At 36.1% G+C, this 16,288-nt stretch overlaps 1 protein-coding gene across 1 annotated transcript; it reads right to left on the reverse strand.

Moving 5' to 3' along the window:
* Window positions 1-322: 322 nt before the first annotated feature.
* On the reverse strand, window positions 323-16,274 carry LOC145595805 (vacuolar fusion protein MON1 homolog). Its single transcript, XM_081652230.1, has 14 exons — window positions 15,452-16,274; window positions 15,060-15,139; window positions 14,850-14,921; window positions 14,717-14,756; window positions 9,668-9,769; window positions 9,455-9,576; window positions 8,592-8,724; window positions 8,425-8,516; window positions 3,911-3,992; window positions 3,537-3,601; window positions 2,178-2,465; window positions 1,998-2,089; window positions 1,820-1,884; window positions 323-813 (listed from the first exon to the last, which is right to left on the reverse strand). Exons 1-14 carry the CDS (start codon window positions 16,013-16,015, stop codon window positions 718-720), a joined length of 1,893 nt encoding a protein of 630 aa, XP_081508356.1. The 5' UTR covers window positions 16,016-16,274; the 3' UTR covers window positions 323-717.
* Between the last annotated feature and the right edge of the window lie 14 nt (window positions 16,275-16,288).

Genomic DNA, 16,288 nt, shown 5'->3' on the forward strand with positions numbered 1-16,288 from the left:
AATTTTTACCTGACCCGAAAACCCAACCAGACCCAATCCGTTATTTATGGGTTTTGAACAGAAGTTTTTTACCCAAAACCCATTAAACCCGTAAATATATTGGTCAGACCAGTGCTTGCGAGTCGCAATAGGGAGTGGAGTTCGTCAAGTTAACCTTTGGCTTACCCTATCAACTATCAAAAAACAAGGGTATAATAAATTCCGTACAGAATAACAATTTAATGATACACCAAAAACAGTTCATCAAACACAAACAAATACATATCAAGTCTCATTGGGGTGGGCACCTGCAGAAGAAAAAAAATAGTACAGTACCAACAATCATATGCAATTTGGAAATAGCTATAAATTGAGAAGTAGGATGCTGCCTAAAGCCAATAAGTAGCTGGCTGCAGCTCAATAAACAAAACAAAAACCGCATTATGTAAGAAGAGCTACCTCATTACATTATTGATCTCATATATAGAAAGCTACAAATTGGAATTACAAGTATACATCATTTGCTAACTAATGAACTACGCTGGCTTCGCACTATAAGCTCAACAAAAGGAATACTACATCCAATAGATACAACAGCTGAGACAAAATTCAAAAGAAAACAAAGAAACAATATCCTATGGGATTTATAAACTAAAGAAATCTGCCACAAGATGGGGAGAATGTGGAAGGAGAATATGTTACCCAAAGATAAAAAAAAAAAATGCTGAGGGCAAAATTTCACCAAGAGAAAGGGCTAGCACCCAGCAAGAAGATCTCATTCTCTACATCTTTTACCCACTGACATACACGATTGCAGGTCTTGATTGCCAAAGCCTGCAGATTCACACCATAATTTTTTTTTTTTTTGTTTAATTAAAAAAAAAAAAATAAAGGGCTTAATGAAATTAGCACCAAAAAGTATGATGATACTATATAATTCATGAAATTTATCTTTAAACAGCAAAGGTATGAAGAAATATTAATAAAAGTATAATAAGGCTCAAGTAATGAGTGAATTTGGACTGCTGGTTTGCAAGGCAGTGAGACAGGAGTTCATCATTGTGTAACCACTACTCCCATCAACTAAAAACAATATATGGTGATGAAATTACAGATCTTTAGCTCCCGACATGGTACTAAATGCAGAAATTGCAGTACATAATATGCAAACTTTGTGAAACATGTTGCCAGAACAAAGATTATTTCTATTGCCGGTTACACCGATCACCAACGAAATTGACAGATACTTGTTGAGTTGGTTGGCAGAAGAAGATTTTGGTCATTGACAGCTATATAGTACACACCAGACTCAACACTTATCTACTATGTTACTTGGACTCGGGTACCCATGTCCGACATGGTGTCAAAGTGTCTGACCCGGCTATTTTGTGAAAAAATTCCATGATTTTGAACTAAAATGAAGTGTCTAAGTGTCCCACCCATGTCCGAGTGTCGAGGGTTCGACACGGGTACGTGAGGTCAAGTGAAGAGTCCGAGTAACATAGCTTATCTAGTACCCCTTTACCCTCCCTCTAAAACATCGGAGCAAATTATAGGGACAGCTTTTGGTCACAGAGGGCCTAACTAGAATCTTACATCATTAGTAATAAGGCAGCAGCTCAAAAACTTTTAATATTTCCACTTTCATAGTAAGTATAGAAAGACACATAGAGTACAGTGTTAGAATCAACCTTTGAGTTATTTTAAGAAGCTACCTTATGAATTATCTAGTATAATTGAAACCACCTTATTCTTTTCTAAGCTCCAAATCACCCTAACTATTTGATGAGCATATTAAATATGTTACAACTTACAACACAGTTATAGCCATAGAACATACCTTGTCAGCAAGGGGGTCAAATGCAGCATATAGCTCAAAATCTTGAGTCACCCAGCAAAGTAGGACTGCATTAAATTAGAATTCGTAAATAAATTAATCATAAAAGAAACACAGTTCAGTAATTCTTGGCGTTCATGTATAATATGACAATACTACAAAGAATGCAGACAATATTTACCATAATTTTCATCTCGCCGAAACTGGGTCTTGTGGGGACCAAATCCTTTATCATGCATGGAAGCATAGATCTTCTGGTACGCTCTAAATAATCTGTCTCAATAGTAAATTGGAGTTAATAATTTCTGCTTTTCAAGTTATGTGGACAAAACAACTCTATGTATCTGATTACAGTTTATACCTTTTCTGCTGCTGTGGTGTATTGATTGGGGATGAGAACTCTGAAGATACATACTGATCCAAGTATATGCTGCGGTATATAAAATGCCAGAGTCCACAAGGACCACCAATACCAGTGTATGTATCCCTGAATCTCTCTGGAGAATGTTGGCCTAGATGGGAAGATGCAGAACCAGATCTAGAAGATGGATCCACAGGTAAATCCTCAATATGCATCCCGCCCTCTAGCATAGATCTTTGGACCTCACTAAGCACATTTGATTTTAGAAAAACCGCCTCGATACTTGCCCTGTAGTAATCAAATTCCCATGAAAAAAAAAAAAAAAAAAAAACAGTGTGCATACTTTTCAAAACTAGGAAGCTCGGACTCGGGTGTTGGACTCGGGTATGTGTCCAAGTGTCAGACTCGGAATATTATAAAATTAAGGATCCGCGGACACGTTTTAAAAGAGTCCATATTTTAAATTTGGACTCGGGGACACGGCAATTTAAAAAACATTAGAGTTCAAGGTAAGTAAAAATAGGTTAAAGTAGAAGTTTAGAGTAGTACTTATTGTTCAGCTTTTAAAAAAAATATAAAAGTAGTACTGTAAAAAAGAAAAGAAAGAAACTGTAAATAAGATTATAAATCACGTGAGTTTTCCACCCACCCCCACATTCACTATTTCAATTTTCAAGACTGCCTACCCCACCCACGTTAAAAAAAAAAAAAAAAAAAAAAAAAAAAAAAAAAAAAAACTGAAATTGCAGTTGAAGTTGAATGGTCGAGAACTCGAGACTCAAATAACCAGTTTTCCGTCGCCGGCAAAGAAATTCAGCAACTTCTTGGTGTCAAACTGCTCGTTGTTCACTTTCGATCAAAAACCCTAAGGTTTAGGCTCTTGTTTTGGTGAATTTGTCCTCCTATTTTAGATCTAGGGTTCACAATTGGCGAGTCCACTTTTTCACGCAAGGGTCCGACCCAGATTTCGTGTCCGCACCCGGGTCGCGTCGTGTCGACACCGGTACGGCTAGGTGTTTGGCCGAGTCCGAGCTTCGCAGTTTCAAAATACTCAAGGATGGTTTGGAATTAAACATAAAAGGACTTCAAAGTTCAAACAACAATTTTACTCGAGGAGCAGTAGTCCTTTTTCCTTGTCAAAATATTTAGTAAAGTTAAATCAAAGTAAATGGAAGTGAAGAAAAGAAGTCCAATTTAGCAAGACAGCAATCCAAAAGAAGAAAGCCATCTGTTCAAGCTGGTTTCCATAATAGTGATTTCTTTACACACTAGCTGGCTAAAACCCAAAAACCATGCAAAATATTACACCTTACTGACTTTAGTGTATAGCTTTAAATTCAAGACAAACATTAGTAGTACCTGCACTCCTTGAGATGGTAAAAAGCATCAGAGCGAGTAGTCAGCAACATCAAGTACGTATCAGCCTGCAACGACCCAATGCATCAGAATTGTCTAAACATAATGCACAATCAACATGTTTGTTTTATTGCATCTATTAGAATTCATAAAATCAACCAAAGGGAGTAAACAGATTTTTATGTCACAGATAAAGTTATTCTGAAAGTAGAAACTAGACCTATACATAATAATCAAATACACAAAGAAAACCAAGCAGTGAAAATCTGGACTAATCAAAAGCACAAAGAAAACCAAACAATGAATCTAGACTAATCAAAAGCACAGAAAACCAAACCGTGAACCTGGACTTCTAAAGCAGGAGCAATGTCACTTACATCCAGATATTGAACATATGCATATAAAAAAGCCATGGGATTATATTTTGGCAAGCATATTGGTGAGAAAGACTCAGATGTCCTGCATGTAAACAACATGAAAAGCAACAAGGAGTTATTTTAGTGCAGCAGAAGCAGCATTATACGTAAGCATAATAAAATCATGAAGACAATGTTACATAAGCAATTCATTGACAAAAAAATTGCCTATGCGGAATAAAAAAAAAAAGGAAGATAATAATAATATGGGGGGGGGGGGGGGGGGGGTGGGGGGCGCTACTATTGGCAAGGGAGAGCACCAATGTATAAAAAAGCTCAAGGCGCAATGAAGAGAGAGGGGTTCTGCTGTGCCTAGGTGCGCCTCTTTGAAGTGAGGCGCAGCATATGCGCAAATAAAAAAATTTGGCTAAAATTTGCCTCATGTGCGCCTAACCCAAAACGCCTTTATGTTGTTGAATAATGGTCATATATGGGTCAAAATAATAAATCAGACACTGGGATGCATCCCGTAGTGTTCAGCGGGTCCCGACACCTCCTAAATTGCTCCTATTTCATGTATTATAGCCTTCAAATTTGACTTCCGAATATCATTTTTTCAGTGACAACATTATAGTCAAGTCAAATTAGTTCATGATAATTTAATGACATCACTATAGTCAAGTCACATCACTTCATTGTACTTTTGTGACATCATTAAAATGCATGGAATTTAAAATAGAATCAAAACTCATTCTTTTTACTTTATAGACATCTAAATAGGTGTCTTATGGTTTTAAATCACCTTCTATGACCCCAAGAGTCACCCCACGCATTCGATTCGGTTTTTAAAAAATGTCAAAATTGAACAAAATCGTGTATTATAGCCTTCAATTTTAGACAGTTTTGATTTATTTTTAACCCGAAAACAAAATTTGACAAGACGCTTACTATGGACCCTAATACACCCAAGGAACCTATTTGAGTGGGTGACACCTTCCAAAATGCCTTTAAACGGTCAACTTATAAGTTTACAACTTGCACCTATTTCATTAACTCAACCAAACCAAGGACATTCATGATAACATATAATGATCATATACGGTTCCAAACGACTTTATATGACCCCAAGATGTATCCCTAGTATCTCGAGACATTCCGACACAGGATCTCGAAACCTCTAAAATTGCTCAAAAAGCGTGGATAATAGCCTTCAATTATGAGAATTACTTTTTTTCGCCCGAAATAAAAAAAATTGCCAAAATGTTTACCATGGACCCAAATATCCTGTGGGGGTAATATTGGGTGGGTGGAAACGTCCATTTTACCTTTAAGCATCCAATTTACTCGTTATCGTACACGCGTCTTTTATTTGGCTATAAGCTTTCACAGGACCTTTATGGAGCCGAATAATGGTCATACATAGGTTTAAAAAATATTATCAGACAGTGAATTTTTAGACATCGAGACCCGACACCTCCTAAATTACTCCTATTTCGTGTAATATAGCCTTCAAATTTGACATTCGAATGTCATTTTCTCACTAACATCATTATAGTCAAGTCAGATTAGTTTATGATAATTTTATGACATAATAATATTCAAGTCACATCACTTCATTGTACTTATGTGATATCATTAAATTTCCGGAAATTTAAAATAGAGTCAAAACTCATTCTTTGTACTTTATAGACATCTATATATGTGTCTTATGGTATTGAAACACCTTCTAAGACCCCATGAGTCACCCCACGCATTCAATTCAGTTTTTGAAAAATTGACCAAAAATCGTGTATTATAGCCTATAATTTTAGACAGTTTTGACTTTCTTGACCCGGAAACAAAATTTGTCGAGACGCTTACCATGGACCCAGATACTCTCCTGCAATCCATTTGGGAGGGTGACACCTTCCAAAATGCCTTTAAGCGGTCAACTTATCAATTACAACTTTCACCTATTTCATTAACTCAACTTAACCAAGGACATTCATGACAACATATAATGATCATTTATGGTACCAAATGACATTATATGACCCCGGGATCTATCCCCTAGTATCTCGAGACTTTCCGACACCGGGTCCTGAAACATCTAAAATTTCTCAAAAAACGTGGATAATAGCCTTCAATAATGAGAATTTTTTACTTTTTTTTGCTCGGAAATAAAAATTGTCAAGATGTTTACCATGGACCCAAATATCCTGTTGGAGTCCAAATGGGTAGGTAGAACCATCCATTTTGCCTATTAGCATCTAATTTACCCGATTTCGTACACGCGTCTTAACTTTCAGGGGCGCTTTATGTAGCCAAATAATAATCATATATGGGTCAACAATATTATCAGAGATGCATCCCGTAGTGACCAGTGAATTTAATTTTGACACCGAGTCTAAACACCTCCTAAATTGCTACTATTTCGCGTATTATAGCCTTCAAATTTGACTTGTGATTAATTCATGACAATTTTATGACATCATTATAGTCAAGTCACATCACTTTATTATACTTATGTGACATCATTGAAATTCATGAAATTTAAAATATAGTCAAAACTCATTCTTTGTACTTTATAGACATCTAAATAGGTGTCTTATGGTTTTAAACCACCTTCTATGACCCTAAGAGTCACCCCACGCATTCAGTTCAGTTTTTGAAAAATGTCAAAATTCTACCCGAAATCGTGGATTATAGCCTTTAATTGTTGTAGACAGTTTTGACTTTTTTTTTACCCGAAAACAAAATTTTCAAAGACGCTTACTATGGACCCTAATACATCCCGGGAATCTATTTGGGTGGATGACACCTTCCAAAATGCCTTTTAACAATCAACTTATCAGTTTACAACTTTCACCTATTTCTTAAACTAACTTAACCAAGGACATTCATGACAACATATAATGATCATATATGGTTCTAAAAGACATTATATGACCCCGGGTTGTATCCCCTAGTATCTCGAGAGTTTCCGACACCGGGTCTTGAAACCTCTAAAATTGCTCAAAAGCGTGGATAATAGTTCAATTTTGAGAATTTTTTTCTATTTTTGGCCCGAAAATAAAAAATTGTCGAGATGTTTACCATGGAACCAAATATCCTGTAGGAGTCCAATTGGGTGGGTGGAAGCTTTCATTTTGCTTTTAAGCATCCAATTTACCCGTTTTCGTACACGAGTTTTTTTCTTGACTATAAGCTTTCACGGGGCCTTTATGTAGGCGAATAATGGTCATACATGGGTCAAAACAATATTATCATACCCCCGAGATGCATCCCGTAGTCATGTGACAGTCCGATACCTCCTAAGTTGCTCCTATTTCCGAATATCATTTTTTCACCCGGCGCGAATACTTCCACGGGTTCCTAAGGGGCTTTGGAAGTCATAAATAGTGCCCAAAAATCATCTCATTCATCCTTAATCATCATGTCTTAAGGCAGAGTCAACATACCCTCTAATGACATAAATATTTATTCGTATGCCTTGTCCTTAGGTGCACATTTCTTGTGCACATGCCACATGCCCCTAACACCATCTTTTTAGGGAATAGGATTGGTTGAGGGTTGGGGGGGGGGGGGGGGGGACGAATTGAAGCGACATAGGGGCTGAATCTTAGTGGATCATGCCAGCAAGGCCACTTTGCCACTTACAATACTCTGTCGCATATTTAAGTCTGCAAAGGATTCAACCCGCCGCTCAGTAGGAATTGTACTTCAAAGGCGATTCTCACGGCGCATTTGTTGCGCGAGCTTTGCCTACGACACGTGTCCTTAGGGCCGAAGCCCCTGCTGTAGGACGACAATCGGGCGGCGGGCACATGCGTCGCTTCTGTACCGGATTCTGACTTATAGGCGTTCAGTCATAATCCAGCTCACGTTAACTTCGCGCCACTGGCTTTTTAACCAAGCGCGATGACCTATTTTTCAAATCAATGGTTCCTCTCATATTAGGTTGAATTACCATTGTGACACTAATCAGTACGATAAAACTAAACTATCTCACGACGGTCAAAACCAAACTCACGTTCCCTATTACTTTATCCAATTTCTCTTAAAACTTCGCACATGAAGAAATAGAGCAAGTATTTTAAAACGGAGGAAGTACTATTTTTGTGATGGGTTAAGGTTCTTCACTAGAATATACCATGAAAGTATTACAGCACTAAAACTGAAATACAAATTTTAAAATAAAAAATTTAAAATAAAATAAAATAAAATAAACCAGGTATCCTTAACCGTGATTTACGCTTCAAGTTTCCAACTAAATGTGTCACAGCTTTTAAATGCTTTTAAATGGGGTGTGTGTGTAAGGGGGGTGGTTGTGGAGAATACTGACGAGCTACTTGGTGCTAGATTTTTACAAAAAAACATGGTTTCAACTCCCTAGAAAACAATCTGCCAAACCTCAAGTAACATATATATACCCCTATACCACAACATGTGAAGGGAATTCAAGCATGTTAAAGCCTCAGTCTAGCAATAACTGGTATAAGAATCCACACTAATGTCAACAGATTACAAATGTGGAAAAATTATAGCAAGCTTGCCTGAATGACTCCGATGACATAACAAAGTTTGACAACAGTAGCATATCATCTGGATGAAGAGAAGCATTTTGCGCCCCAACAAGACTTACTACCTGCAGCTTCACAGAGTAAGATATCTGGAGTAAATTCAATAACAAAAAAGGAAGCATTCAAAGATATAACAAAACCTTGTGTTTACACATCAATATCGCAAATAAGACCCCTGAATCAGCAACATCTTGCAATATGGCACCTGCAGCTTGCCTTGTTGGATAAGCAAGAGGTAGGCATGTATAGGCATGTAGAAAAGTAGCTGGGTTCCTGATAATAGTTGAAAGAAAGGTTTATATTTATGCCAAGCCACAATGAAGATCATACTATCCACCAATTGAATTAAATAACATTGTACAAAACACAAATTGAACAACGATAATTAGTAAGCTGAATAGACATACTTAAACAGAACAATGAAAAACAATCTACTTTCAGAATAAGAGGTAAACTATAAGATAGGTCTATGAAATTTACATTTACATTAAGATAATAAGAAGATATAACATAAAACTAAAGTGACCTCATACCACCATGAACTTCCTCTGTTTTTTTTCTTTATTTCTTTTTTAGATGAATCACTTTTATTTTCACAATTGCTAATGCAGACTTCAACCTTTGATATCAAATGAGCAAACTTTTTTTTAATAAAAACTAAATAAATAAAAATTTGAAAATAAACATTGAGACGAAATATATCTTATCTACAAAATCATGTAAAAGATAATTGCTGCTTGAAGTGAAACACTGTCTCCGATTATAACAAAGCCTCAGAAAAGAGACATTAAAAGATTTAAGAAAAAAATAATTGTTGTCATGCACTATGTACACTGATGCTTCAAGTACATAAACATTAGCCAAACTGTCATCATTCTCTCCAAAAAGTTGCAAAAGGCTAACCAGCCACCAATAAGAATCAGCACAAAATGCACATAAAGTAGGGAAGTGAATTATAAAGATCAGTAAAAGTAATAGAATAACAGGGACAAGTAAGACAGACCAACTGAAGGAATGGATGAGAGATGAAAAGACAGCATCTGTTCCACCAAGCAATGGTGTCATATCAAACTTTGAATTCTTCTCAAAGCATCTATTCACAGACTTAGTCAAAATAAGGATCATCTGCATACAGAATGTCACAGTGCACAAGTCAAAATTAACGTTTCATTCAACAACCAATAATACACAGAGAACCCAAGAAAAAGGAAGCTACCTGACCATAAAGCAGCTCCAACTGTCCTCTTAGAGATTCATAAGGTTCCTCTGTACAGCTAATACAGACCAAATATATTGGTCCCTTCACAAGAAATACCACCTGAAATCAAAGTAGAGGTTAACAGGGTATGAAATAATGCGGAAGTAAATGCATGACTGAACGATGGCATAAAAAGAAAAACGTGGTATAAAGCAGCAGATTCTTTCAATAATTCTAAGTACGAGAGCATGTGTTATTAAACCCATTAAACAGCAACCACATCAAGCAACAATACATCTACATCATGGATGAGTATCAAGCTCCTGGTCAACTTCTTGAAATCTAGAAATCAATGTATAAAAAAGCTCAAGACGCACTGAAGCGAGAGGGGTTCTGCTGCACCTAGATGCGCCTAAGGCGCGCCTAGGTGTTCCTCTTTGAAGTGAGGCGCAGCATATGGGCAGTTAAAAAATTTTGGCTGAAGTTTGCCTCATGTGCGCCAAACGCAAAACGCCGCCCAGACCTTATTAAGCGCTCACCCCTGATCGCCTTGCGCCTAGGCACGCCTTAGGTGCGCTTTTTCAAACACTGCTAGAAATTATATTGATTAAAATCATATCAATCTATGCCTTCATTAGTACAATCACAACATCTGGAAAAACATCATCCTCAAATGACCAAAAAGAATGGTAACGGAAATAGTAATATGATTTTATGAACTTAATATCTATCTAATATGAAATCTAATTCATATATGTCAGCTCATACAAAATCAACAACAAAGCCTTAGTCCAAACATGATCCGGAGTTGGCTAGCATGAACTGTCACAAGGATTGTCTGCGGAAAGAAAAAAAAGGATAAGCTACCGAAAGTATAATAAATACACGCTCATAATGAGTACGAATAATTTGCCTTCAACAAACCTTATTTCTTAATAAAAGTCAATTTTTCCGAAGTTTATGAACTGTGACCATCATTATATCAAGAAAAGCCTATAGATCCACAATAAGAAAATATAATGAATACAGTTGTACTTAATTTTTAATATAATAATTTAAAATATTTTACATATACTACGTATATTTTTTCCATTTCAAAAAGACCTTCAATATTTCGTTTCAGTCTATTCAAAAAAGTCTGTCCTATTGTTTCTGTGTTCCTTATTTAATTCATTATTTGGTAAATGTTTTTTCTTTATTAAGCTCCCATGCTTCACTTGTCAGACCCACTCAGATCCCCCTTCTCTCACAATCACATTTTATATCTTATTTGAAAAGCAAGAGAGTACCCACTTTCACACACTCTCCCCTCCTTTCCTTGGCTTCTGTTGTTACAAAACTAGTTAAGGTGTTGATGAAATAGAGTATATATACAAGGTTTGTTTTCAAAGTTCTAAGAAAAAATATATATATATATACTTCCTCCGTTTTCTTTTACTTGCAACACTTCCCTAAAAAGGAAATGTCACAATACTTGCAACACACTATAAAAGGAAAGTTACTTTAGGGAAAAACTATACTATTTCCCTTATTTAAAGCACATGGCCCACTAATTACACTCCTAACAACCACTCATCCCATTTTAAAGTGTATTATATCATGTGAACCCCACATTTCTTAAATACCGTGAAAAAGTGTGTGTTGCATCTAAAAGAAAACGGAGGAAGTATAAAAGATTTGCATTCAAAAACCACAAATGGAAAACAGGAAAGGATGTAGTAAGTAGGATTCCAATGCTAAGAACACCCTACAACCTTGCCACCAAATTAACATGGTTTATGTTAACCCAAGTGGATCTCACGACCTACAGATAAATTGCATAGCAGTCCATAACAAGTTTTACGATAGTAACTTAAATTAATGTTATCCGAATCGTCATAAATGAGTATTTTTATCCAAAATATAATTATAAGACATGTAAATTAATACTATTTACAATAATTTGGGAAAAAAAAAATAAATGTACAATAATTTGGAAAAAAAAAAAAAATGTATATATATATACATATGTATATATATATATACATATGTATATATATATGTATATATGTACATACATATGTATATATATATATATGTATATATGTACATACATATGTATATATATATATATATATGTATATATATATGTGTATATATATATGTATATATATATATGTATATATATATATATATTGAAGAGGATAAGTGAGTCTAGAGTGAGTCTTGGGATAATGTGTGAATTTGGAGAAAGTGTTGTATGAGTTTGAATGATAAAAAGTATTTAAAAGTGAATGGAAAGCTGATGCGGTAGATTTGGAGACCAAGTCCGTCTGGGGATAAACTTACCCCAAAGTTTTGGTGCCTTAAAAATGACAGGATACATGTAATTACTTTACATGACAAATATGGTGCCAATTCTAGCTACACATATTTTCCATGTTTGTATTTTACTATAAAATTCCCATTTTGTGAACTCCATCTTTAAAGAAACTATTCATGGTCAGAAGCAGTGTTCATGGTCAGAAGCAGTGTTCAATTCTTCGTATACTTTCTTTCATGTGCCAAGATACTACAGAGTGGTCAATAGAAACTATTTAAAGAAAAATAGTTTGTAGTTTACACTGCAACAGATTTGTTAAACTAAGAAACACATAAGCAAAAGGCTACAAGATCTACAATTTGTGAGTGGAAAGCTATGTAAAATAACTCATCTTTCTAAAATGAAGATACTATAGCAATGGAAGTAAAGAGTACAAACAGGGAGAGCCAGAGGTCCAAAGAGAATGAAATATGCATGTACAAAGACAAAGAGAAGCCTCCTACTTTTTGGTAATTTGGTTCGTCCGTGGTATGGCACCTGAACTCGGATACTCAATTTAAAGTGCTGCATTAGCTAAGACCCACTAAATACTAAAACCAAAACACTCATGAACAAACATCATCCCTACTCAATGCCATAATTCCTTTCCCCAAAGCACCCACAAAAAAGCAAAGATAGTAAGCAACAAGAATAGAAGCCTTAATCCCAAAGATGGGGTCGGCTACAAGAACCGCGATTTTATCTCCAAGACAAGCCTACCATGATCTTAAAACGCTAGCTAGTGTCACAAAATCCTATGTCAATGCCTATCTGCAGATGATCAAATAAGTTCTTAGTTAACCCACCTTATGCTGACACCATTTAACAGCTTCCGTCATAAAAGGAGACAGCATACAAAAGAAACTCAAATGCCTACAAACTGCCTCTCCACCAGAAGATGCACAAGTGAGAAACACTTTATTTAAACTCCAAACCAGTAGTCTAACTAGTATTGACTACTTAGTCTCTCTGATGTTGCTCCTCACACAAATTGCTTCAAATACTTTGAACTCTTAGCCTTCCAAAAAAAACTAGAAACTTGAAATTATTGTGAAAATGGTGTTATTTGTATCCCATCATAGAAAAAATGAGAAATGCAAAACGCCAAACTCAGCAAACTAGTCCTTGTTGTCCGAATCTGTCAACGATATAAACTGAACCAACTGAAGAGCAGCCTCAAATCTTGCTAGCTCACTGAACTTCCACTAAAGAGGCTAGCCCCCGATATTGACCATAAAAGTATATTGGTTCACAACAAACAGTTTTCCCAAATGCAATATGATCCTTCTTACCTACCTCAGCTGTACCTAACTAATGGCATATAATTCCTACCTCAGCTGTAAAAACTAATGGCATATAATTCTGTGAGATAGCTTTCATGAGCCTTTGCAAGATTATGATTTATGAGTACCCGCTGACACATCCCATCCGTTTCCCCAAACAAAATACCAGCTTTCAGTGGCTGAATCTTGATGGAGCTTCCATAACCATATTTTCATCCAGTTCTTGAACACCAAACTCCAAACTGCAGATTTCCGGTTGCAGACACTTCCAACTAACAAAGCGATCTTTCCCCTTTCCCCACACCAACAGAATAAAAATATCCCTTAACCTTCTCCACCCTCTAAGGCTACATCCACTACAATTGAGAAGAAAGTAAAAGAAATACTACTCCCTCCATCCCTTAATGATAGTCCCTTATGGGCAATTTTCACGGGAATTAGTAAACATAAATAAGAAGTTGTAAAAGTACATTAAAAAGATAAGTTTACATAGGGTATGCAAAAAAGTAGAGAGAGAAAGTAATTAAAGTATATGGAAAAGCAAAATTTACATGGAAAAGTTAAATTTGCACAAATATTGTTGTAAATTCGAGAGAATTTTAGTAAAAATTTAATATTAATGGTACTTGAAAAAGGCAAATGAGACTATCATTTTGGGACTTAAAATTGGCCATAAGGGACGGAGGGAGTAAACGATAAATTGTATCATGTAATATACACCCTATCCCCAATATTAAAAGAAATAATCCTTTTCTGCCAATTTAGCATACAAGAGGTGATCATTAGCCTACGCATAGAGGAAAGAGGGTTTTATTATCAATATAAATGAACAACAACTAACAGCAATCTATGAAACTCGGACTCTATATTGCAGCTCAAATATCCATGTCTGACACTTGATATTCCAAATAAATATAGATAATTGGACGCTTTGATTTTGGCATAAAACGAAAAACTTAATGCTTTTCACTTATGCATACATGAATAACAATTAAAAGCATCCTTATTCACTTGTCCCAAACATAGCTTTGGTACTTGAAAACATGTCCGGGCATCTTCAAGTTTAAAAGTTTCCATGTCAGATTTACCCATGCACAAGCGCAACACTAATATCTGAGTCCTTGCATAATAAACACTAGACATAGCTATAATAAGAGCATGAAGACATTGATATGCCAAATTAACAGAAAGGTTTGCTCTATCTATAAATAATTTTATAAAAAGTGCAATGTCATTAATAACTCCCTTTGTTTCACCATGACAGTTTTCAGTTCTCAATATATGCATAATAATAAGATCTAATAAATAGTAAACCACAATAGTCAATAAACTCTTAGTTAAACTAACCATTTGGGAGTGAAAGGCAATAAACAGTGAAATCACAATAATCAGAAATGAAAGAAAAGTGAGTGAGCAACAATATAAGCAAAATGAAACAATAACCTGATGCTTTCCTGCCCGAACTAACTTGACACGATCACCCCTGTGAAAATAGTTTGGATAGCATATTGTTTAGTTAACAAGCTTGCATACTAAAAAAACACTGTAAAATTTGCAAATTACTCAAGTGACCTACCCATTTTCAACAAAGGAAATTATAGCTTGCAACGTTGCTGAAAATCCAGCAAGCTTATGTTCATCGCCATACCTATTACAAGACAGCAATGTCATTTAATAAAAGTATACTGATACTCATGCTGATCCTACATATGACTGTCATTTGTCAAATCCATCAAAGTAGTAATAAGTAAATCACAATATAACAACTTGAAGGCAGAAGATAGACCTGGAATATATAGGTTTCCCAGAATTACTAAGAATGAAGAAGTGCTTTTTCCTCTTCCTCCATGAAACAGAGGCATCGTCCTGCATATTCATACCCAATTGGTCATCAGCGGTTTCACTCAAGAAAACCCTACAACTCGATAGATTAACCAACAAAGCCAAAACTTTAACGATTGCAATCAATGAATTTCTTCCCATACTTGATACTATTCCCTATGTTAACCAATACCCACAATTATTGAACAACACAAGGATTCAGAATAACTACTTATTAATCCAAATGCATGGTCATCGAAAAATTCTTATTTGAAATGATATGATTGTACATTCATACAGTAAGTAAGTAAATGGTATGATGATGAAGTGATTGAAAGAGCAATTAAAGAAGGAAACCTCGTTAACATGTCGCTTGCCGGGAACCCAAGCCGGTTGAGAATCAGCTATGCCATTGACTAAACCTCCATCTCTCTCACCAATCTCTTCAATCCCAGATGCACTACTGGCATTACTGCTACCTCTTTCCCCAGCATACCCACTACTTCCAGGGCTAGTAGGAGCTTCCCCTTCCCTTTCCACTTCTCTCCACGCCACACCGGTACCGCCACTCGCACTCACTGAATTACTTTCTCTCTCCTCTTCCTCATCTTCCTCCACCACCACTTCACTGGTAACCTCCTCTTCATCCTCCTCTACCTGTGTAACATCAATTTCCGGTATTGGACTTCGATGAGTCTCTTCAATTTCAATTGAATCGATTTGGGGTTGCGATTGCGATGACGGTTGATCGTTGATTGGAGGAGCTAGGTCATCATCAACAAGAGGAGGAGTCAATGTGAGTGAGCTGAGGTGATCATCAATGGCGGAATTGTTGGTGGGAGTATCGGGAGAGGGATTAGGGTTTTGGATATCGGCGGCGGAATCGTAGGCGGAGTCGGAAGAAGTGGAATCGGAGGCCATAGGAGAGAGAAACCACCTATGGCCCCAAAACAATGGTTAAATGATCAATCGAAATGTCAAAATCAAAATTAGGGAAGAGAGATTGGAGAAATTGAACAAAATTCTGGATTATTAGAAGTATTGTTAATCTGAATTTTGAAATGAGGGATAATTGTGAATTTGTGAGTTCAGGCGATGAAAATGAGGCACGTTTTGGAGTTTTGGGGAAGAAAGGAATTGTGAAATGGTTCGATTAAAATCTGCAGGTCAATCCAACGTGTGACTAGTTGGTGT

This window comes from Chenopodium album, chromosome 19 (genome assembly GCF_948465745.1).
Source record: "Chenopodium album chromosome 19, dcCheAlbu1.1, whole genome shotgun sequence".
Classification (NCBI taxonomy): domain Eukaryota; kingdom Viridiplantae; phylum Streptophyta; class Magnoliopsida; order Caryophyllales; family Amaranthaceae; genus Chenopodium; species Chenopodium album.

Excerpts from the sequence above, each read along its gene's own strand:
- LOC145595805 (XM_081652230.1), bottom strand. The coding sequence starts at position 16,015 with ATGGCCTCCGATTCCACTTCTTCCGACTCCGCCTACGATTCCGCCGCC. Across the intron at positions 9,577-9,667 it reads TGGAGCTGCTTTATGGTCAG|ATGATCCTTATTTTGACTAA; the intron begins GTAGCTTCCTTT and ends TTCTGTATGCAG. Across the intron at positions 1,885-1,997 it reads TCGGCGAGATGAAAATTATG|TCCTACTTTGCTGGGTGACT; the intron begins GTAAATATTGTC and ends AATTTAATGCAG.